This window comes from Schistocerca cancellata, chromosome 6 (assembly GCF_023864275.1).
Source record: "Schistocerca cancellata isolate TAMUIC-IGC-003103 chromosome 6, iqSchCanc2.1, whole genome shotgun sequence".
In the NCBI taxonomy this organism is placed as follows: Eukaryota; Metazoa; Arthropoda; class Insecta; order Orthoptera; family Acrididae; genus Schistocerca; species Schistocerca cancellata.
In genome coordinates this window covers 421,544,590-421,570,579 of record NC_064631.1, presented here as the reverse complement: position 1 = coordinate 421,570,579, position 25,990 = coordinate 421,544,590, and the positions used below count along the sequence as shown (strand labels likewise).

The window sequence follows — 25,990 nt, the reverse complement described above, 5'->3', positions numbered from 1 at the left end:
CCACACTCCCAAGTTGCGTCAGAATGCTTCGAGAAACACGCCACAGATTTGAGGTTGCTTGGGCGTCGGACACCTTTCCTGTCCCCTACCCCACACCCCACGCCCACACCACCCAGTCTGCCTCATAGATTCAACTTCCCTCAGTCCAACTGTACATATCGGAGAAGCCATTGCGCGAGATGTGCAGATCTTGTACCCAATTCCCACCAAAGTTCATGAGTTGTGAATGTCTTCATCGAGATTACTCTCTGAAATATTCTGTTCCTCGTGGAGTCAGTGCTAAGATATATCGCCGTCGTCATTAGGTCAAAATAGGGGAAAACGCTACTAGGGCCTCGTCTTACACATTAGTAATTGATCGTAGTTCTCTTCATATACGATTCTCTTCATATACGATTCATTCTCTCTTCTTTAATTTTCAACTGACCAGTCTTCGATGAACTACGTGACGTAAGGTTGTCATGATTAATGATACAATTTTTGTTTTCTTTCTGTGATACTGTCTTTGCGGCCAAATACACTGCTAAAATAGATTTCTCGCTTATAATCAGTTTTTGGTTTTGCCAGTTGAGCAGGAACGGGACATACTGAAAGACGACGCTTGGATTGGCAGTGCCGTGGATGTTCAACGGTCCGGGAAAGGAATTGTGGTAAGTTTTGCAGACTTCTTGTATGTCGTACTTAGTAATGGTTCCCTATGATACCATTTTTTCTGATTTTATTTCAATTTGTCTTCAACCAAATATTTTACTGAAATGAAAAAATATTGACAAAATTTTAATTTTTAAATTTAAAGTAACAATCATTGCTAATTTATGATGTTATATTGTGATTTTTTAGTCTCTTAGATCGTTACAAGATGATTATTGTAACTTCTCAGAAGAACAATGTAATGACGATTGCATTTTGCTTGATTTATTACCCATCTAGCTTCGTATTTACTTACTTGGTGGTGGTTGTTGGGATGTTTAAGGGGGACTAATTACTTACTTGGGACACATGTTGTGTCAGTAAAGAGAATATGTTTATTGAAGCGTGGTACCACTTATAATCTTTGGTGGTCAATTGAGTCTTGGATTTGGTTACGGTCGAGTTGCGGGCTCGATTACTTTTTGATCTTCTCAGCTCGCCGGAAAACACCTCGCGATAAGGGCCTCTCAGTTTCAATTTTAAAATTTTTTATTTCAAATGGTTTCGGGCAGTGTGTGAAATTTTCAGAAACGTGAGATTAAACTGTGATTATTTCCTGTAATACGGGGACACAACTTCTATAATTTTTAATATGATTCCGTCTTGCTTTTAGCTGTTTGAGTTTTATTTAATATTGCGATTACGACGTTTGTGCCATTTTAAAGCGTAACATTTCGACATATAGGTTGACGTTAGGCAGAATTTACGCTGTTATCACTGCGTGACGTCAACTTATATGTCATAAATCTTATGCTTGAAAATGGCACAAAAATTGAAATTGCAATAGTAAAATAAAACACTAACAGCGAAATGCAAGATCACAAGATTTAATAAATTGTGAGTATCTTCCATATAAGACACGAACACGGTGAAACGTTTAAATTTAAAATTTGTTCACATCGTTTTCATGAACACAAGGGCGAAGAACATTGTGTTGTTCATATTGAACCTTATCGTTAAAACAACCACCAAAAGAAAGTAATCAGGTGACCAGTACAAAGTTTCCTTAAAACTCCCTGTTACAAAGTCTACAGAATTTAGAGATAGATTCACAGGTTTAATAGTCCAAAAATTGTTTTCTGAGCTCTTCATATTCATCGACTGTAGAGTAATAGCATGTTGGAAAGGGTATTGACTTTAACATACGTTTGTTTGGTGGTCGTATGATCTGTTCTTAACCTATTAATGGTGACAATTTTCTTTCACCTAAGACCAGAATTGAAGACAGTGGTGCAATAACCAGGTAAGTCACGTTTACATACTTTCGAGTAAAACATGAAAGCTGTGCAATGTTGTAAAACATTTTTCATCGGTCTTGTCTTTCCCCAACCTTTGTATTGGCCACCAGTAGATTGTAGTAGCTTATTACAGATGCGTACAAAGATTTATTATGGCATCTGTTGAACTTTAAAAAAAATGGGCTTGTCTCTCTCTTCCACCAAACAACTTTTTTATCAATATGACGTCAAATGAATAAACAAGTAACGAAAGAAACAACTATAAGCACTTTACAGATTGCTGGATGTTATGAGGAGCCTGAGAATTACAAAAAAAATGGATAGCGCATTAAACGTTATAGCTGTGGAAAGTTAATAACAATTCATTGAGCTTCTCCCTCTGATGTACTGGATGTAGCATTCAGAACAGTTCACTCACATATCAACTTATTATAAACTTCCTTGTCTGAAGTGGGCACATACTTCTTGGCAAGCCTTGTGTCATCTTTATACTAGTATTTTTCAGATGACATAGCAGAACCACTTTACAAAGATTTCCACAGGAAAAGTCAATGTAGTTGAGGCTTTCTGAATGACGAACTCATGATAAATAGTTGTGATAATGATGCATTACAGCGAAGTACATGCTTGTTTTCAGTGCTGCATTCAAAGAACCTTTATTTTGAAACAGTAAACTTCTCATTATCGACATTCTTAATGTTGCACCGAAACAGCTTTTTCGAGTGGGTCCAGAAGTCTGTATCTATGTGCAACAAGGACGACACTGCAGAAATACATGTGTTATGTTCTACTCCTTTCATATGGCAGACGCTGACAGCTGTTTGGTGTAATGACAAGGAAAGTCACGGATATGTCTGGCTCTTACTCCACACAGCAATCGTCAACAAGCCCATTGCACTCGTTATTCTGATATTGTTCCACGGACAATTTTCATTCTTGTAACATGCGATCGACCTGTTTTCAAACAATTATGTAGTAAAATCTCAAGTTTGACCAAAACTGGACAAATCTGATTACTAACCAATGCCTTCAATTAAAAACCCGAAGCGTAAGAACCATGAGATGCTGAATTGCCCACTATCAAGCCCCTTTGAAATTAATGTCCTCATTACATAATTATGGGGACTCTTCTTTTGTTCTAACTGAAAACTGTGGATAGTAATCACAGTGGGGAATGGATATTGTAGTGGATGCGAGTTGTTGCATGTTTTTGTTAAGATTGTCAGCTCGTTCATTGCCCCTTATGCCGAGGTGACGTGGTATTCACTGGAAACAAAGCGATTTACGTAGATCTTTCGATCTCCTTGGATGTCATTGGATATCCTGCGCTAGACAGCTCACACTGTTTTGTAAGCTACTGGTTCAAGGGTAAAAAGAGCATTCATACTGCACATCAAAACTTTGCCTAGTTTTAGCTCCGTTACATATAATGTGGACTGCAAGATAGGGAATGGCTCAGTTGTTAGTATGAAGGTTCGTTTGTATAGGATCTGCACTGTAGGATCTGCCCTCCACATCTAACTCAACATAGAATGCATCTCCCGCAGCGATGCCTAATGTTGCCGCCCCACCCATAAACACTTTGCCTTAGTCATTCCAAAAGCAATATAATTTATACAGGGTTGAGACTTCCAAGTCACTCGAGGAGACAGTTGCGCTGATATCTTGATAATCTTATACTGAATGATGAACCCGAGCTTGAATGTCACTCACAAGGGAACATTCTCAGGTGTAAGTAAACGATCTTGATGAAATTTTGCGGGTGTATAGAGAGGTCCAAGTAATACAATACGTATTTTTTATTTTTTCGCCAAGTTCCTTTTTAAGGGGTAAAACACACCCCAGAAGGTAATTTGCCATATTAAATGTGTAGTAAATATCGTGGAAACTATAATATATAAAAATGTGTTTCATAAAGAAGTTGATATGTAATTAATGTTCATGAAAACTATATAATCACCGATTATAATTAATTTTGAAATATGTTACAAGATAAATTAAAGAAACTTTCACCTCACATCCATCCATGTGTTATTGGAAAATAAGCAGTTCACAATGTGCTGTCAGGGTATTTTCAACATACCTAACTAAAATATGTAAAGTCATTATTATTCTAATTATTTCTTTTACTTATTGTTGTTTTATGGTTTAAACTATCATTTTAAGTTTTATATTAAAGTTTTTTTGTGTCGTTAGGTTACAGTTTCACATTTATAATTGTTAATTGAAAATAATAAGTAAATCATAATTACAATACAGAATCATTACAATAGTGATAATCTTTAAAGAGATGCTTATAAACAAAATTCAGCAGGATTTCAAATTGTGGCGGGTGATGCTCTAAATATCCTGATCTGTACCAGGCATATCTCAGAATATTGGAAAACCTTGGCGAGGAGAAGAGAATTGATTACTTACTAGTGACTGCTGCCAGATAATACTGAATCTCAAGTGGAGATTGACTTCATAATAATCCATCAGAATTAGATCTGAGAAGCTTGTCACAAAGTTTTTCCAACACCGTAAGCCATATTTGTTCCAATTGCTATATCTGTCTTGGGGACCGCTGGGATCACTAAATGAACAATTCCTTGTGGTCAGGTATGTAACACAAAGCGTTGTTTTCACACTGACCACTCCCTTTTCATAGTTTTAAAACAAAATTATGGAGAGTTTGGACTGAGAATTCGAGAATATATTTTTTTCTTTCTAAGTACATGAGAAATATCTGTATTATTATTATATCTTTTGGGTGGTCCATGTGAAATAATCATTTCGACTCTCGTAGCTGACAACAAGGAGTTTGTTCCCAAAAGGCTCACCAGGACAGCTACAGCTGTTGGACATATATAGCATTTGATGTTGGAAGTACATTGTGAGAAAATTTTCGGATCTAGTTCTGCTGAATGTTTATTATGTCAATCTCGACTTGAGAAACAACATAAACGAGCTGCTGTCACTAGTACATAATCAATTTTCTTTGGGAAGATTGTACTGAAATATGCTGGATATAAACCAGGATATTCAGAGGATCGCTCGCCACAATGTGCGAATCCTACTGAATTATGTTTTATATTGTGTTCTATGTCATGTGTACTATATGAAGAAATTTCTTTCATTTTATGTGCATTGCATAAATAAGCTATGTTTTACGTATTTCTTTACAGATTATCATTATTGCAATGATTTTGTATCGTAATAATGAGTTACTTATTATTTTCAGTTAACAAAGTACACATATGTGAAATGATAAACTAAAAAAACACAAAAGGATTTAACACATAAAATATCAATTTAAAACATAAAACAAGAATAAATCAAACAAATAATTAAAATAATAATGAAGTTTTAGATATTTTAATTAGGTATGTTGACAATACGTGACAGCACATTGCCTACAGCTTATTTTCCAAAAATGGTATTTGAGAAACAGCTTTGTTACACATACATGGATGTGACAAGTAGGCTTCTTTAATTTATGGTGTGATAAAAGTTTCCATTTTTCAAAATTTCTTAATGGTGATGGTGTATTTTACAGAACTGATAATTATTACAAAATTTATTGTACAGTTTTCAAGAACATAATTACATTTTAACAGTTATATGAAAAACATTGTTATGTCTCATGGTTTTGAAGGTATTTTCTCAAACCTTCAGGGTGCATTTTACACCTTAAAAGTGAAATTGGGAAAAGCGAAAAAAATATATTGCGTTATTTTTTCCCCTCTATATACCCGCCAAGTCACCAAGCTCGATTATTTACACCTGGGAATGTTTTCTTGTTAGTCAGCACCATGTTTCCCCAGTATATATGAAGTTAACATTGAACCGGAAAATGTTTCTCGACCTTACTATGAGATACGATGTTGATAATAGTGGTCTGCGTTTATTCTTGCAAAATGCTTTATCCTCCACAAGGTATAGTAATCTGGGCATTAGATCTTATTCTCAACATGTATCTTGAACGTAGAATTTTTCTTCTAAGAGTTGAATGGTGGGATAGCCAGCAACTGAAATCAGTGTTGTTCTAATGTAGCCCCCACAGACGCGCAGAATGTCTAATTGAAAGCGACCTAAAACTTTCAGTTCATAAGACGAGCCAGAGTCATATAGCACACAGCCATTTTCCATCTTGACGCGGGTTAAAATCCTGTAAAGGAGTAAGCAATCCCCACAGTGTACCGTCGAAAAAGTCATCGACTCTACCTGGTATACACACGAATGAATACGCTTTCGCATACACTAGGCTTCAGATTTTTTGTTTGTGACATATCATTCCAGAATTAAGTTACAAATAGTTCCCATCCCCCAGTTGTGAGCAAGGTTCTCGGGAAGTTTCCCATGGTTGTAGGGCAAATGTTAGAACTGGAAATCCCCACCCAAATATTCCTTCCTCTGACCCACTACCAGTTCTGTCTGGTATTTGGCTGAAACGTCCATGACTGTATAGTGAATCCTTGCTCGAACAGGCCGCAGTACCTATAGAGGTAGGGAATAGAAACTGAAATGATCGTATGGCGTTACTGGCAGGGAGATCCTAACTGGGGCTGTTGGACCGCCTTATGCAAGTCTTTTTATTTGACGCCACTTCGCCAACTTGCGCTTCGAGATGATGATCAAATGGTGATGAGGACATCAGGACATCACAAAACCCAACCCCAAGTGGCGGACAAAGTCTCCGACCTTGCCAGGAACCGAACCCATGACCCCAGCATCTTGAACAGCAATGCTAACTACTAGACCATGAGCTGTGGACGCGGAATGAAAAGTAATAATTACAGAAGAGGGTATCAGGATGTACTCCCCAGCCAGTATAAGGGAGGGCTTTTTGAATGTTAATACTTATGAGGACTGTGGTTAGAGCTCTTCAAAATTCCTCTGTCATGAAAGTCAAGTGTCAAGCCACATGCCCAAAAATTTAACGTCTAAGGACTCAACGATGTTATGGTGGTATATTTGTAAGGATATTACATTTGGTGTTAACCTGACCCTGGCGCAATTGTCCAGCTGACATTCCTTTATCGTTTAAAGTACATTTACCTCGGGAACACCTTTCTAAATACAGCTGAGGGCTCTGTCCTCGTCTTTACTTTTTGATTAAATCACGAAGTCACCTGCGTAGTTTAAGAAGATGACAGGATACAGTAATCGTTTGCAAGTGTCCACAAAATGTGGGTTAAAAAGTTGCGGGCTAAAAGATCTCCCTGTGGTTAGCCTTTGTACAGGTTTCTGATAACCATCCGATCACAAACCATGCTTGTTCTTACAAGTCTATGGTCCAGATATTTTTAGCACCAGATAATCATTTTTGATGGTGTACCCTTATGAGACAAAATCTGTCGAAGAGTGGGAACTTCGACTTTGGCATAGGCTGCAGCTCTGCAAAAACTAACACATAAGATCAGCTGCACGTTTATTGAACTACGATTTACACGGAAACTACTCTGTTATGAAGGTTGTTATTGCGTTCTAGAGACCATTCCAGTCTGTTATCAATAATGTTGCACATAAACTACAAGAGATTAAAGAAATGAGGCGAAAGCAGTTCGCAGAAGCTGGATGCTTATCAGCTTTGGGCACAGGCACAGAGCTGAGTAGCTGTTCGGGCACAAACGTGTTTTCTAAGAAAAAATCGTTGAGCAGCAGTAGAAGTATAGCTTTCACTTAGCACGAAAGGTGGAAGATCATGAAGCAGCCTACGTAAACTTATCATTTCCAGGGACTGTGTCTTTTTTCTTATGAAAGTTATCAACTGACTTTAATGCTGTCTTCCTTTTATCAGTAAGTTTAGTGTCTGTTGAATTATTGTTTTCATGTCTTCTGTATGTTGTCATGATGCAAGATACACAAGTTCTAGGTTCTCTTATTGTAACGGTGCATCAACTGAACAGGCACTAACAATTTTATCTGGTTGGTAGTCTCTGAATTTGATATGACGGTTGATAAATAGACCGCAACATTCACAGAGTAACTGGCGAGCCAGAACACAATGTCATAACGCTACAGAAAACGTGGACTGCGTCGTTGTTTTACAGGTGAGTCACTAAACATGCTACTTAACAAGAGATGTTAAGGGGCTACATTGTCTGAAATGGAAAGTTTTACACCATTGATATCTTACCGAAGAAACTGATTCTCCACTGTTTCCATATTTTTAGGGTATCTTGATTTTAGTTTCATCCTGAAGCGAGTTATTTTCAGTATTTTCAGTACAGAAAAAACCATTCCTACACATGGAGAATGGTGTGAGTAAATAATGACTACTGGCTTTTTCTAAAGTTAAAGGAACTTTTCAGGTGGAGATCGCAACATACTACGCGCAGAAGATGTGCAAGTGCAGTTTATCGTTATCTTTCGGACTTCAAGAAAGGTCGAATCATTGACATGAAATATGGGAGAACCATACCGACAGATCGCACAGACGCTTGACTTGCGCAATGAATGCAGCACGAATGGTAGCGAGGTGGTGTCATGACAACACTGTGGCAAGAAGACTAGACACGTGTCCTTTCAGGACAACACGTCGAGAAGATCGTACGATTCTTCGACTGGCTGTGACGAATGGACGAAAGTCAACAGATGAAAGCTAGGCGGAGGTTATGGGCAGAGTGTCATCACGAACCTGCTGGATCGGTTTACTGAAGATGGGTTCAGGTCTCCAATTGCCACACGTCGTTCACCACTGACACCATACAACAAATAAAATATACTTGAATTGTGTGGAGGCAGGTTCAACTGCGCCATTAAGAAGCAGTCCGTGAGGTTCAGCAATGAGTATCGCTTCTGTTTGTGGTGGTCAGATCGACACCAACATGTCCTTAGACGACCTGATGGAAGGTCACTGGAAGTCGCGATTCTTGAGTCCCATAACCCCTCCAGCTCCTGGAATCACGGCTTGGAGAGCTAGTCGATATGACTGCAGGACTGATTTGGTAATTGTTGAAGGGAGGCTGACAGCTCGCCAGTATAAGGCACGAATGGTAAACATTGTTGTGATACCTTTCATGAGCAGGGTAAAAGCACTCCGTCGTCAGGTCACAAGTGGCCTACCGGGACCATCCGACCGCCGTGTCATCCTCAGGCGAGGATGCGGATAGGAGGGGCATGGGGACAGCACACCGCTCTCCCGGTCGTTATGATGGTATTCTTGACCGAAGCCGCTACTATTCGGTCGAGTAGCTCCTCAATTGGCACCACGAGGCTGAGTGCGCCCCGAAAAATGACAACAGCGCATGGTGGCCTGGGTGGTCACCCATCCAAGTGCCGACCGCGCCCGACAGTGCTTAACTACGGTGATCTCACGGGAACCGGTGTATCCACTGCGGCAAGGTCGTTGCCATGAGCAGGGTACCAAAGCCATCACAATGCGGTTTGCACTACAAAGACTTGAGATGTGTAAGATGCCTTTCTGGGCTGCGCGATCCACTCATTCGCAGCCCAAAAATGTTGTATGTACCTGATGGGAACATGTATGCATTCATACCAGCCTCCAGCCAGCGTTCTTGTTGAACTGACACCTGGCAACATATTCCTCACGATGACATTCAGAAACTTTTTTGTTTGCATGCCAAAACAAATAAAAGAGTGTATTCATGCCAATGGTGAGCACATATCATACTGATGTTGATGTTGGGCATCATTTCTGAATGGAATGAAAGTTTAATCACTTAATACTCGTTCATCACGAACCTTTCCATAACGTTTGATGAATTTTGGAAGGGTGCTTCATGGTGTAACACTATATCCATTTCTGTTAGTGTACGAAGGTGCTAATCATGCTTTACTGTCTCTTTTGATGTCTCAAGGAGTCATCGTCAACACTTGGGGTACAGCATTACGTGGAAACTCTCCAGTACATATAGTGAGATCACTTTTCCGCCGTACAGCATGGTGGCTTCTGTAGCCAGCCCTCTTAGTTGTTGTGACGTATTGTGTGCAGGTGTGCGGCAGCCTGCTGTCGAGCAACCACTCGCACAACAACCGCTGGGTGAACGGCGGCTGCTACTGGAAGCCCGACGCGGACGCCGAACGCGCAGACCTGCTCGTGCCGCTCACGGATGGTGGTGAGTCCAGCTGTGGCACTCTACGAGTCAGCCTTTGTCCTACTGATACACAATTGTCCTGATAAACAATACGTGCCTTCTTAAGTCCGCACAATGGTAATTATCATTATTGCAGATACTAATGGTAATAATGATTCTGGCAGTTACTTTTAACCTCCCCCTCACATAGCGACCTTAATGACAGTGAAAAATTAAACCGCGTGTACCTAATGGAAGTTTGGGAAAAGCAATCATCACCGAAGTTAATCTGTCGGTAAAGGGGGAGGAAGGGTTACATCTAAATGAAAGGAAAAATGCAAATGAAATTGGTGGAAATTAATTTTGAAAAAGGGTAAAGTTAATAAAGAAAGTAAATGTGCGGTCGTTACGTTAACAATTAATTGGCGTTAATGAGATATTTGAGATTTGGGGAAAATTACGGTCGCCAGTCCTATGGACAACTACTATAACAACTGCAAAAGAAAGGTTAATGCACATATAATTAACACTAAAAGCATGGCAACTGAAGGTTGACACGTGTTGTGTGTAAAAACTGAATGTTTGTCAGAAGTAATAAATTTCGCTACACTCTGACTTAATTTAGCAAAAGAATTAATAAAACCGGGAAATTGGAAGTTAATTTAGTGACTGAAATTAATAGTGAATTTTGTTTCTGAAGCACTACGAAATTACATAAAATAAGGTTAGTCTTGGGCTACCTCAACAATCATCTCAAAGGCAACTTGAATCTACACAATTTAGAAATAAGAGATTTAGCTTTGAACTTGAATTAAATGATTTTGAACAATAAACAATAGTAAAATTTAGTACGTACCAAGCTGAGCTGCAGTCACAGGTAAGCTAAAATATGGTAACAAAACTCGCACTCTTAATTTGTGCTTGTGTAATCTAAATATGGTTCTGTTTGGTTATTGTAGCCAGCTATGAAAACTTTAACTGAACTTTGAAATTAAAGCAGTGAAATCGAATGATATTACTTTAATGCTGGCGTTTGAATTTCAACGACACTCGGGTTCATTTTGAAAATGGAAGGGACCCTGCTTAGTAATGCAATTGGGACAACGAGCAACAAAGTTTCATGCTAAGTTGCTGTATTTTAGTGATGCAAATGGAACAGTTTGAAAAGCTGAGGTCTGCCATACAGTTCTAAAACTTAACGTGCTTTCAGTCTTCCTTGTTGACTGATTGAAGGTTTGAAGTCGTCGACCTAGGAGATGGCGACAATCACTTATTGTCGGCCGTCGCTGTTGCAGAAGCTGGATGTTGGCGTGCCTTCTTCTCAACACGGTCACCAGGCAAAACGGGCTCTTGATGTGTGCCAGATAATGTTTCCCGTCCGCGACACCGTGCCAGAAACTATCATAGCAAGTCGAGTGCAATTACATGCTGCCAAACCCCGAAAGCGCGGCAAGTCGCGGGAGCGTCACTCAACACACCTGCTCCACCGGCCTACTCCAGCCAGACTCAGCTCTGGCCGCGCTCCACGCGGTAGAGTTAACACTACTCAAGATCCTAAAGACTTTGGTTCTCCACACGACCTATCGATGTAATCGGTCGACAGCATAGTTTTCCCTAGGCAAGACCCAGCGTAAAAACACAAATAATATTTACAAAACAAACCAATTATTATACATCGACATAAATGCATATATATATGTAGTGGACTGACAAGACAGCCAGTCCACAGTGACGGGTAACCGAAAGGCACGCGTTTACACACGCCAGCTGGCGTTAGGTCTGAAACAGGAGACGTAATGAATGCTATAAAGAAAAGTACGTAGCTGCTGGAATACTTAACTTTAATCCATCATTTGTATACAGCGTTCTTGATGATACAAGTGAGACTCTCTCTAGAAATGGTTAATGGCGCCTTGCTAGGTCGTAGCCATGGACTTAGCTGAAGGCTATTCTAACTCTCTCTCGGCAAATGAGAGAAAGGCTTCGTCAGTGTAGTCGCTAGCAAAGTCGTCGTAGAACTGGGGCGAGTGCTAGTACGTCTCTCAAGACCTGCCGTGTGGTGGCGCTCGGTCTGCAATTACTGACAGTGGCGACACGCGGGTCCGACATGTACTAATGGACCGCGGCCGATTTAAAGCTACCACCTAGCAAGTGTGGTGTCTGGCGGTGACACCACAATATAAATTGTAAAACAATTACAATATATGAAGACACAGAAACGTCATATCTTCAGGTAACAAAATAAGGAAATAATTTATAGTACAATAGATGGAAATAGGACGATATGAATTTCCGCCGTTACATACTGAAAGAAATAATAACTATATAAGTCCGCAATCTTTCGTGGCCTTTATCATCAGAGGTAAACAATTAGGTTGTTAGGCAGTGTCATATTTGTCTTCAATTTGTTGTCAAACAATCGACATTGCGAACTCTCAGCTGGGAAATTCTTCAAGATCCCTTGATGTCCTCAGTTAGCTGAACACTGCTGAGTGTTCGGATAACCGGGGACACCAGAAGATCCTGAAGAGGGTCCCAGCAGAGAGGTCAAAACGTCGGTTTGGTAAGAAGAAACTGAAGAGGAACATGACCCAATCTAACAATGTGTATGATTGCCTGCCCGGTTAGTCGTGCAGTCTAACGAACTGCTTTCCGGGCTGGAAGGCGTACCGGTCCACAGCACGAATCCATCTGGCGGATTAGTGTCGAGGTCCGTTGTGCCGGCCAGTCTGTGGATGGTTTTTAAGGCGATTTTCCATCTGCCTCGGCGAATGCTGGCTGGGTCTCCTTATTCCGCCTCAGCAACACTATGTCGGCGATTGCTGCGCAAACAATGTCTGCACGTACGCGTGCACCGTAATTACTCTACCAGGGAAACATTTGGGGGTTACACTCGTGTGGTGTGAGACGCTTCCAGGAGAGTCCACTGGGGGCCGAACCGTACATTAACCGTGGGTTCGGTGTGGGGCGGCAGTGGGGTGAGCGGACTGCTGTAGCCTGTTGTGGGGTTGTGAACCACTGAGGGCTACGGCGGGGACGAAGCCTCTCTGTCGTTTCTAGGTCCCCAGTTCCATGCAATACAATGTACAAGATTTCACTTTCAAAATAATGACTCTTCATATATAACAATAATCCTATCGAAGATAAAGATTTCCTGAATTTAAAAATATGACAGGCAATTTTAACATTTCTGATCATATAAGAGGACTAATGCATACTTACGCTCCTTCTTCATTTGTTTTATAAACGACAAAAATATAATGAGACCTAAACAAAATTTTCCTCCAATGAATGACAGCAGGGGCGATTTTAGAAGTACTTCAAGGGGGGAGCGGCTAATGGCGGGGAGGCTGGGGGGGGGGGGCGAGGGAGAAGGTTTGGGGATATGGAATATCGCTTAACAAAAGGAGAGTTGAGGTCCTCCACCGACAACTTGGTAAAATTTGGTGTTGCTGAAAGTAGCTTTTTGTAATTGTTTTGAAGTTCAGGGTAAAAACGTGTCTACAGTAAGTGAGTGCCCAAGAAAATAATATGATTTGACCCAGATGTCCGGCGGTTTTGAAGTTTTTGTCTGGGGTCACCAGTTTAAGTGCTGGTAGGTATACTGGGCATATTTAGCTTTCTTGTAAGTGGTACTCATACATTAATATACATCCAATGTACATTAATAAATAATAAGACGCCCATTTTAAGTGAAATGATATTTATTGGTTTAGATAGTAAGCTATTAGCCACTCTCATTCTTTTGTTAAAATGTGTTTGAAATACATTGCAACCTATATTGCTACATAATTATCAAAAAATTGATTGAATCTGTTGAAGTAATACATTCGCTGATTTCTGAAGTCATTTTGTCCAGTGTAATATGATACTCCATTGGGTGGGGGGCTATAGTCCCGTTGCTCCCTGCTCCCCCCCCCCCCCCCTTTGCCACCGCCCCTGAATGACAGTGTCATCCGTGTGGGACGTAACAGTCGCTTCAGTGGTAGTCCGCACTTCCCAGTCTTTGAGCGGACGCAGACAGCGACCAGCAACTCGTACTATGGGCGTTGTAGTACTGATCTTGGGAACACGACATTTCCTCCGCCCACGCGAACACAAACAAAATGTGCAAATTACCACTTTACACTAACCAAAAACTAATGTTGTTGATTATTGTGGTCTTCAATCCAAAGACTGGTTTGATTCCACCCAAGGCTTTCCTGAGCAAGTCTCCATGTCCGCATGGCTACTGCAACCAACGTCCACATAAAATTGCTAACTATGCTTGGGCCTCTAGTCTCCCTCTGCATATCGACGCTTCCTTCCATCAAACTGACGATTCCCTGAGACCTCAGGGTGTATCCTATCAACCGAAAACTTCTTCTAGCCTAACAGTGTTGTTTTCTTCAGTTCGATCCCGTACCTCCTCATTACTTATTCGACCTACCCATCTTATCTTCAGCATCATCCGTAGCGCCACATTTCAAAAGCTTCTATTCTCTTCTTGTCTGAAATCCTTATCGCCCACGTTTCACTTCCGCGCAAGTCGACACTCAAGACAAATACCTTAACACTTAAATTCATGTTCGATGTTAACAAATCCCTTTTTTTTTAGTAATGCTTATCTTGCTGTAGCCAGTCTACATCTTATATTCCCTCTAGTTCCATCACTGTAACTAATTTTCCTGTCAAAACGGCAAAATTCATCTATTACTTTTAGGGTTTGATTTCCTAACCTAATTTCCTCGGCACCGCCTGGTTTAATTCTACTACATTCCATTTACCTCATTTTACTTTTTTATACTCATCTTACAACACACCCAAATTCTTTTATAAGTTAGTATTACTTGTATCCCCTTCTTTATATAACTTTCCTTTTAGCCTACGCTTTTAAACTTCTACGTTCATCCAGATCCCGAAAAACGCAATGCCATATGCATAAAACATCCTTTCTGATGCACTTGGTTTCACCAAACAGAAAAATTAAATGTGTTTGAATTGAATGGACTGCTGATCAGCAATGAACACACGTTAATGGTGAACGAAATAGAGATGAAAGTAATGAAGAACAATGGGAGGCAGAAGAACATGTTGCTAACATCGAAAGATCACAGAAAGTGCTACCTAGAAAGTGACGTCATACTACGAGTAGATGGATAAGGTGAGGAGAAAAGGAAAAAAAAGCAGTTTTCGAAATATCTAATGGTTTTAAATATTGGTTTACAATTAATTTTTAGGATGCTCAACAAAGGAGGGTGGGTGGCACCGAAGGTTTTTCCGAACTGGGGGGTCGTAGAAGGACTCTTTGGCGTTTTGATCATACCTCTTTGTCTTTGAATTCTGGAGCAGCATTCACACACAATAACACATGAACAAACGGCGACTGTGGAAGTATATTGTCTATTCATTCATACACTGAAGAGCCAAAGAAACGGCTACACCTGCGTAATATCGTCTAGGGTCCCCGCGAGCACGCAGAAGTGGCGAAACACGACGTAACATGTACTCGACTACTGACTGAAGTAGTGCTGGAGGGAACTGACACAATGAATCCTGCAGGGCTGTCTATAAATCCGTAAGACTACGATGGGGTGGAGATCTCTTCTGAATAGCACGTTGCAAGGCATCCCAGATATGCTGAATAATCTTCATATCTGGAGGGTTTGGTGGGCAGCGGAAGTGTATAAATTCAGAAAAGTGTTTCTTTAGCTACTCTAGTAATTCTGGATGTGTGGGGTGTCGCATTGTCCTGTTGGAATTGTCCAAGTCCGTCGGAATGCCCAATGGACATGAATGGATGCAGGTGATCGGACAGGATTCTTACGTACGTGTCACATGTCAGAGTCGTATCTAGAGGTATCAGGGGTCCCACATCACTCCAACTGCACACGCCCCACACTATTACAGAGCCTCCACCAGCTTGAACAGTCCCCTGCTGATATGCGGGGTTCATGGTTTCATGAGGTTGTCTACATACCCGTGCACGTCCATCTGCTCGAAACAATTTGGAACGAGACTCGTCTGATCAGGCAACATGTTTCCAGTCATCAACAATCCAATGTCGGTTTTGACGTGCCCAGGCGAGGTGTAAAGCTTTGTGTCGTGCAGTCATCAAGGGTACACGAGTGGGCCTTCGGCTCCGAAAGCCCCTATCGGTGATGTTTCGTTGAATGGTTCACATACTGATACTTGTTGATGGCCCAGCATTGAAAACTGCATCAATTTGAGGAAAGGTTGCACTTCTGTGACGTTGAACGATTCTCTTCAGTCGACGTTGGTCCCGTTCTTGCAGGTTCTTTTTCCGGCCGCAGCGATGTCGGAGATTTGATGTTTTACCGAATTCCTGATATTCACGGTACACTCGTGAAACGGATGAGCGGGAAAATCCGCACTTCATCGCCACCTCGGCGATGCTGAATCCCATCGCTCGTGTGCCGACTATAACACCACGTTCAAACGCACATAAATTTTGATAAGCCGCCATTTTAGCAGCAGTAACCGGTCTAACAATTGCACCAGACAGTTGTCTTATACAGGTGTTTCCGACCGCAGCGCCTTAGTCTGCCTATTTACGTATCGCTGTATTTGAATACACGTGCTTATACCATTTTCTTTGGCGCCTCAGTGTGTAATACAAATAATAACCAGATATCTTACCAGTTATTCCATATTTTTCGGGAACGAATGGCTGTCTACCGGTTCTGGATGTATTACTATGACGTAAGGAAGTTGGGTTTTTAAGACATAGCGTTTACCATCGCCAACGGTACCGATTTACACTTGCGGGCCTCTATCTGCCACCATCCTTTACAAACTATGCGTGTACTAAAGACTTTAGTACATAGGGGCCATGCAGTGTCCGACCTAACAGTTTTCAGAGTCAACTGATACACTTGTAAGAAGATCGAGCGAGGTGGCGCAGTGGTTAGACACTGGACTCGCATTCGGGAGGACGACGGTTCAATCCCGCGTCCGGCCATCCTGATTTAGGTTTTCCGTGATTTCCCTAAATCACTCCAGGCAAATGCCGGGATGGTTCCTCTGAAAGGGCACGGCCGACTTCCTTCCCTAATCCGCTGAGACCGATGACCTCGCTGTCTGGTCTCCTTCCCCAAACAACCCAACCACTTGTAAGAACTATTCAATAAAAGTGGATATACGAAACATAAAATTAAGAGAGATCTGCAAGCGCATACGCCAGATCAACCCGAAAAAGAGCAAGAAGAAAAGTCTACGGTGTTTCTGCCATATGCCGGATATATCTCTTGAAAAAATACTAGAATAATGAAGAAGCGTAAAATGTATATGATCTTCCTTCTACCGGCCAAGACGGCAGCTCTTCTGGGATCTGTGAAGGATAATGTGCTTTAACGAAAGGCGAGTGGGGGAAATTCCTTGTGAGTTTGTTAAAGGTGCAGAGAACAAACGATACGCACCGCAAAAGAACGTTGCAGCGATACACCTGCCATCTAAAGCCTAATAACTCAGAAGCGGCTGAAAGGTTGTCAGTCGAAATATCGGAACATGAGTTAAAAATGTCTCGGATGCACACCCGAAAAATTGTGGAATTTTCGATCCACCGGGAAAATGCCAAGAAACACATCTTACCAATTATCTAGCAGCAGCTTGAGTATCTTGAAAATTGTAATACGTCATGCAAAGTACACGACAGATACCGTACGCACACTGAACTGGCGGCCGCGTTTTCATTGTACGAGTTCGTGTGAAGCATTTGTAGTATGCTATTTGAAAAAATAAATTTAGACTAAGTGATTAGTCACCCCACTCCGAATGTCCACTTGCCCCGGTCTCCTCTACGTGGAGAAATACTGATGTTGGATGCCTTAACGGGTCCTTCGTTTGCCTCTGGAAACTTGTCAGTGAGACCAGCTGTGACTGACTGCTAGCGATGAAAATGAGTCATCCATTTGGATTTCAACAAAGAAAGAAGGAAGGAAGATTGGCGTTTAAAGTCCCTTCGACACCGAGGTCAGTAGGGACGGAGCACAAGATCGAAATGTTTCGAGTATGGGACAGGAAATCGGCCGCGTCCTCACAAAGGAACTATCCCGGCCTAGAGCGATTTAGGAAAATCGCGAAAAACGTAAATCGGATAGCCCGAGGCGTATTTGAACCGTCGTCTTCCAGATTGCGAGTCTAGTGCGGTAACCACTAGGCCACCTCGCTCTATGGAATCCAGTGCCTGCGCTGCATGTTGCAGTTGCTGGAAAAAGGAATTGCGTAACGTACTGGGGAAAAAATCGCCACTCCATCTTCATTAAGCTGCAGTGTGAGCCTCGCGATTCGTGTCAGAGTGACTGCGGGAATAGTTATTTCCTAACAGAATAACATTTCACACGCCAATTAGCATTCAGTGATAGTATGAAGGACGATTGTTACATCGTTTCAATTTATGTCTTATGTCGAGAATAAATTTTATGTATTTTCTCAGAAAATCGATTACATCTGGTAGTAAAAACTTTCCTAATAATTTACGTAAGCAAATGAGTGTACGATTCTTTGCTGAGACGGGGGATAGTGAATTACGAGGAAACAATATAAAAGCTGAAAAAATAATTTGGCTGCTCGTGAGATGCGGCCCAGAAGTGTCATTGAATTAAATTGTGAGCTTATAAGAGCGAGTGATATTGAGCTAGCGGGACATCGAATGGTGTCACAAGGGGGGGGGGGGGGCGGGGGGGGGATACTGTTGTATGATCGATGAGTAAATATATCCATAGTTAAAGTTATAACTACAGGTGTTTTGCTACACGTTGTTAAGTGTTTCTATTTTAGTTGCAAATGACCGTGATTGTGTTTTACGCAGAGAAACGGGAAAAGCGCTTTTAGTGGCATCAAAGTACACAAGGGTAGAGAATAGTGCTTTAAAATAGGATATCTGTAAGTCTTAGCTCGTATGATTGTACATTACATGGAATTTAAAAAAATCGCCAGTCCCCTAGCACCCACGCTGTTTTGAGCTGCTTATCAGCGAAAGTTTAGTGTACTTCTACAGAACATACTTAAAATACGATAAGCAATGCACAGACCAATTCGAAATTCTAATTATTGTTCACTGTAGCGATATAATTTAGAAACGCGGAAATTTCAAATTAACATTAACCTTTATAGGAAATTTAGCTAGTTAGTGAACATAAATCAATCATTGGGAAATATAGTTCGAATCAATCATTGGGGAATTTAGTTAGGCTGTCTTGGATTATATTTCCTCTTGTTAATGTTTAACTACAAACTTTACTTAGTATTATTCAGAACCATGTAAGCCTTTATCATCAGCTTCGTCTGCCAAGACTTCTGTAGTAACTTTTCTCCCGTAACAAAAAAGACTGCAGCGCCGTTTAGAATAACACAGTAATGTCAAGACCAAAAATTTATAGACGTGTTACTGATTACATTAATACGTCACATCCGAAAAGAAAATATTAGGGAACTTGAAACAAATTAAATTATTGAATGATTATGAAATGGAATGACACTTTGAATATAGTAGTGATGCAACCATTCATAATTTTTAAAGTCAAAAATTTTTTTCAGGCTACACTTTACAGCATATAACATATACTTGGTAAAACACTTGTTAGAATGCTGTCTTGTAATACATATTTTTTTATGATCTCTGCCCATCCTCACGGTAACTGTACAACGACAAAACACAAGAAATCGCAATGTAGCATCAAAACAGAGTACCAGGAATCACAAGGTTACATACACGTCTTCACATACCAAAACTAATGTATAAAATGCATATTTGAACGGTTTCAGTCATAGACCATCTTCACGGATTAGAGTTAAAACAGTTTCAGCCATAACTTAACATCTTTCATTACTTAAATAATGGTCACATCTTATGTGAAGAGCATGTCATGAATTCCAGTATAGAACACAGGACTTTTAAAAGCAAACATACTAGTATGTTTTTGCCTTTAAAAATCCTGCGTTGTGTACTGGAATTCATGACGTGCTCTACACTCAAGGCGTGGCTATTATTTAAGTAATAACGGATGTGATGAGGCTTGAACTGTTCTAACCGTAATACGTGAAGATGGTGTATCACTGAAACAGGCCAATATTTGGGTTTTACATAAAAACAAGTGGATCAAACATGCCTTTTATACAGTACTTGACGCCTGATGATAGTCACATTCCAAAAATGTTTTACGTAGAGTAACGTGAACATAGGCAAAATGTGTATCACAATGATCACAAGTTTCCAGTACTAAACCAATGTGGAGCGACTTACGGCAAGCGATACAGTGACTGTCGAGTAGACAGGTACGACCTAAGAAGTCAGCAAATTAACAGATCAAAGATCGTACAGACAAAGACTATAGGTTGTGAATAGCAGCATAGAACCATTTCTATGTAATAATATGTTGTAAGTTATTGTAAAAGTACAACAGTGAAACGGCCATATTCAAGGGAGGGAGTTTTTTCCCTAGTCGTGACCGAAAATACATGTACAAAGCGCACATATTCTTTACGTATACATGTCATACAAACACAATACAAACCCAAACAGAGGTTTCTTTTATATACTTTTGTTGGTTCACGCTTCTTTTACTTCACTACGTCATCACACTTTTTATCATCATGTATTATTATACAATGATTTCTTTTAATGAGTAGACATGGAGTCTTAAGCTCATTTATTGTACTTTTCGCGCATATGGATAGTAATATATTTTCAGATATGTGGTGTAAGTACATTACTTGACTTAAGTTTGTGCCCTACCACTATGTTTGGGTTTGTCCACAGCTTTTTGTATTGTGTATGACATATACATGTAAATAATATGTGCGTTTTGGTGTTTTCGGTCACGACGAGTGCAAAAAAACTCTAAGCTGAACGTTGTCATTTCACTGTTGTACTTTTATACTAACTTACGACGTAATATTAGGTACAAGTGGTTCTACGTTACTATTCACACATACAGCCTTTGTCTGTATTATCTTTCGTCTATTGACTTGTTGACTTCAGATCGTACCTGTCTACTTGACACCCGGTGTATTTCCTACCATAAATCGCGATATATTGCTTTAGAACGGGAAACCTACGATCGTTGTTTCAAAAAGTTGATTATGTTCAGGTTATTCTTTGTATGCGAAGACATTTGTTATATATAATGTGATTTTAATCTGTCGTAAGTATTTCAAGTGGCTGTTTAATTTCATAGAATCTTATGTTCTGTTTTGATGTTACATTGTGATTTATTCAGTTTTGTCGTTGTACAGTTACGTGGAGTATGTTCAATGACCGGAACCCGTCATAATAAATATTGCAGGGCACCATTCTGTCATGCATTTTCCCAAATAAATTTTGTATGACTTTTAGTACGCTAGTTCTTCCGTTGCTATGCGTATCACGTCCTCTCGGTCAGACAGCTCATTAGAAACTCCCCTACTATCGTTCTTCTAGCTCGCTCTGCACGCCCTGCAATCTCTCCTATCCTAGATGAAGCACCTAGGTACACTCTGATACAAAAGAAAGAAAAAACGACGCGCCAGGAAGCAATTATCTGAAAGGGACGGAAATCCGTAGATGAGATGTAAACGCACACACAAACAAATGAATACAGTTTCAGAAAAAAATCGGATGATTTATTCAAGAGAAAGAGCTTCACAAGCTGAGCAAGTGAATAACGCATTGGTCCACCTTCGGCCGTAATGGAAGCACTTATTCAAAAGTTCAAATGGCTCTGAGCACTATGGGACAACATCTGATGTCATCAGTCCCCTAGAACTGAGAACTACTTGAACCTAACTAACCTAAGGACATCATACACATCCATGACCGAGGAAGGATTCGAACCTGCGACCGTAGCGGTTGCGCGGTTCCAGACTGAAGCGCCTAGAACCGCTCGGCAGCATTTATTCGCCTTGGCATTGATTGACAGAGTTGTCGGATGTCTTCGTATTGGAAATTGTGCCACATTCTGTTCAACTGAAATATTAGATTATTGTCCGCCCCAGTAGCTGAGTGGTCAGCGTGACGGATTGCCGTCCTCCGGGCCCGGGTTCGATTCCCGGCTGGGTCGGAGATTTTCTCCGCTCAGGGACTGGGTGTTGTGTTGTGTTCATCATCATTTCATCCCCATCCGGCGTGCAGGTCGCCCAATGTGGCGCCGAATGTAATAAGATCTGCGCCAAGGCGGCCGGACCTGCCCCGCGAGGGGCCTCCCGGCCAATGACGCCAAACGCTCATTTCATTTCCATTAGATTATTTATTTATTTGATGCTACCATTTACAATACGGGATTAATAATGTTGCAGACTTAAATACTTATAGACTTAAAAGCAATTAAGAAACAGAAATCTTAAAATTAAGGATTTATGAATAGAAGATAGAAATTTAGGAAGATGGAAAGAGGTTAGATCGTCAAAATCCCGAGTTCGTTGGAGGTCCCGGCCCATAATGCTCCACACGCTCTCAATTGGGAAGAGATCCGGCGGCCATGCTGGCCAAGGGAGGGTTTGGCACGCACGAAGATATGTAGCAGAATCTCTTGCCGTGTGTGTGCGGGTATCAACTTCCTGAAATATAAGCCCATGATGGCTTGGTATGAACGACAACGAGACGGGACGTGGAATACCGTCGACGTAAGGCTGTGCTGTAAGATGACAACCAAAGGGGTGCTGCTATGGAATGAAATGGCTCAGCAGCCCATCACTCCTGGTTGTCGGACCATATGGCGGGTGAAACTCATTTTGGTCCGTGGCGTCTCTAGATACGTCTCTGACCCCGAATCTCATTGATTGGAGTAGAATTGTTTGTTTTCATTGATGAGCCCGCTTCGAATTGAGTCCCGGAGCGTCGACGATAATCTACGCCCCGTGTTATTGTCTTCATGGCAAACCATCCGGGGCTTACATTTCAGCAAGATAATGCCAGCCCGCTCACGAGAGTTTCTACTGCTTGTCTTCGTCCTTGCCAAACCCTATGCTGGCAAGCAAGAACGCCGGATCTCTCCCCAGTTGAAAACTTTTGGAGCATTGTGGACAGCACCTTCCAACTAGATCTGGATTTTGACGATCTAACGCGCCAGTGGTATAGAATCTGGCACGATATACCTCAGGAGGACAGCTAACAACTCTATCAATAACTACGAAGCCGAATAATTGCTTGCATAAGGGCCAGAGGTGGGCCAGCGTGTTATTGACTTGCTCAATTTCTGAAGCTCTTTCCCTTGAATAAATCATCCAATTGTTCCGACGCTGTAATAATTTCAGAATGAGATTTTCACTCTGCAGCAGAGTGTGCGCTGATATGAAACTTCCTGGCAGATTAAAACTGTGTGCCAGACCGAGACTCGAACTCGGGACCTTTGCCTTTCGTGGGCAAGCGCTCTACCAACTGAGCTACCCAAGCACGACTCAAGTCTCGTCCTCACAGCTTTACTTCCGCCAGTACCTCGTCTCCTACCTTCCAAAAGCAAAGTCGAAGGTCTAGAGTTCGAGTCCCGGTCCGGCACACAGTTTTAATCTGCCAAGAAGTTTCATTTCAGCGCTCACTCCGCTGCAGAGTGAAAATCTCATTCTGAAAACATCCCCCTAGGCTGTTACTAAGCCACGTCTCCGCAATATCCTTTCTTTCAGGAGTGCTAGTCCTGCATGGTTCGCAGGAGAACTTCTGTAAAGTTTGGAAGGTAGGAGACGAGATACTGGCGGAAGTAAAGCTGTGAGGACGGGGTGTGAGTCGTGCTTGGGTAGCTCAGTTAGTAGAGCACTTGCCCGCGAAAGGCAAAGGTCCAGAGTTCGAGTCTCGGTCCGGCACACATTTTTAATCAGACAGGAAGTTTCACTGTAATAATTTGTTTATTCGTACATGAACATCACATCAACCGATTTCCGCCCCATGTGCATAATTTCTTCGTGGTGCGTCGTTTCTCTTTCGTCTTAGGGTGTACCTCTGTCAAATCCTAGATGAGCTCTTAATTTTTACAGTACATAGTTACTGCTTTATCTAATCCCTGACCACTATCTAATGACCATACATTTCTTGTACCGTATACATTTTTCGTGAAATAACAATTTTTACAAATCTTAAACTGTGACCTACTCTGATGCGTGTGTCTCGAGAAATTTATTTCTTTTCCATAATGTTTATGTGGAGCATACAACAGAGGCAATCTACTCTCCACAAACTTAAAAAAAGGTACTCAAGTTTAAACGTGATTGCACTTACAGCGTCACACACTAAGAGACAACCACTACCATGAATATACAGGTAAGCAAGCGGATGTCTGTTCTAATAGCAAGCAACAGCCAGCAGACTTTTTACTATGAATGAATATGGATATTGTACAACCACTGTGACGAGATAGATTATATTTCCAGCCAAATATCGTAAAGCAAGTTTCTTTCTTTACTTACTTGAAAAAAGGCGTGAAGATACGCTGCTCGGTGGAAAAGGAAGTAATAGTTGGTTATACGTAAGTGCATCGTGTTCCTGCCACTCGAAAAGAACTACGTTCACTTCCACAGCAAACTCGAAATCCTAGATTCATTTCTCTGTGCGAGAATTTTTTCAGAATTGCAGGCTACAGTCTGGACACTAGGAAATAGTACTTTTCAGTAGCATACACTGTATTGCAGTGTAGAATGAATTACATTCGAGTGACGTTTTTCAATGTCCTACTCTATTCACAACTACAGAAATTCTACATCATTGTTGTACCTCTAAATGATAGAAAATTATACATTTTTGTAAGGTCACCGAGCGCTAATAATCAAACTGTCGCTCATTCTCTCCTCTATTTGTCTCTTTCTTTCTATCTCACTCTCTCACAAGTTTTTTTCCGACCGCAACTAGATGGCACTCCCATCGTTTTCTCGGATCGTCTCTTTCATAATACATGAAAGAGACGTGGAAACACCGGAAGGTTTCAGATTGATTATGTAATGGTGAGACAGAGATTTCGGGACCAATTTTAAATTGTAAGACGTTTACAAGTGCAGATGTGAGCTCTTACCACAATGTATTGTTTATGAAGCGCAAATTAAACTGAAGAAATTGCAAAAAGCTAGGAAATTAAGGAGATGGGACTGGATAAACTGAAAGACCAGAGGTTACTAAGAGTTTCAGAGGTAGCATTTGGCAACGATTGACTAGAACAGATGAAATGGCTTGGCTCTGAGCACTATGGGACTCAACTGCTAAGGACATCACAAACATCCATGCCCGAGGCAGGATTCGAACCTGCGACCGTAGCGGTCTCGCGGTTCCAGACTGCAGCGCCTTTAACCGCACGGCCACTTCGGCCGGCCAGATGAAATGAATGGAGTAGAATACTAATAGGTAGTTTTGAGGGATGAAATAGCTCAACAGCAGTTTTTTTAGCAGCATGAAAACAAAAACTAATTATTACCTTACACTCCCCTAATTCCTGCCTAGCTCACAAAATAAAATATTTAAATTTAGACTATAATTTTTATCGCACTGAGAAGATATCTCCATCTCCTACGGTAATATACTCGCAGATTACGACTCAAATTCGATAATTCTCACCATAGGAAAGAAAACTGACACGTAAAAGTGGTACTCTACACAGTGAATTCACGAGCGTGGTTTGGTTCCTCCAGATCATCTGATTTTCACCCAGTCGTACAAATGCTGGATGCTGTTGAGACATGTGAACGTTCACTAAACGGAACACCAAATAAGTGAAAGCATGAATATATAAGAGCATTTGTGGGTATCGCTCAGTAGCTCGGTAAAGGCTTTTGTTAAAGTTTCGAGAACATACCTTCACCGAAGAGTCAAGCAGTATATTGCTCCCGCCTACGTATATCTCGCGAAGAGACCATGAGGATAAAATCAGAGAGATTAGAGCCCACACAGAGGCATACCGACAATCCTTCTTTCCACGAACAATACGAGACTGGAATAGAAGGGAGAACCGATAGAGGTACTCAAGGTACCCTCCGCCACGCACCGTCGGGTGGCTTGCGGAGTATGGATGTAGATGTAGATGTAGATAGATACGTCAGTATCTCCCTCTACAACGCTCCCATCACCTCGTGCAGTCCATGCCCCGACGT

General features: G+C 41.2%; 1 protein-coding gene and 1 pseudogene across 1 annotated transcript in view; one reads left to right on the top strand and one right to left on the bottom strand.

Annotated features, from left to right (window-relative positions):
* The window catches only part of LOC126088360 (integrin alpha-PS4-like), a 115,045-nt gene that overhangs the window by 27,132 nt on the left and 61,923 nt on the right, over window positions 1-25,990 (top strand). Inside the window, exons 3-4 of the mRNA XM_049906498.1 lie at window positions 568-650; window positions 9,868-9,991. Of these exons, the coding sequence (XP_049762455.1) occupies window positions 568-650; window positions 9,868-9,991 (207 nt within the window). The remainder of the gene's footprint in view (window positions 1-567; window positions 651-9,867; window positions 9,992-25,990) is intronic.
* On the bottom strand, window positions 9,149-9,266 carry LOC126089660 (5S ribosomal RNA; annotated as a pseudogene).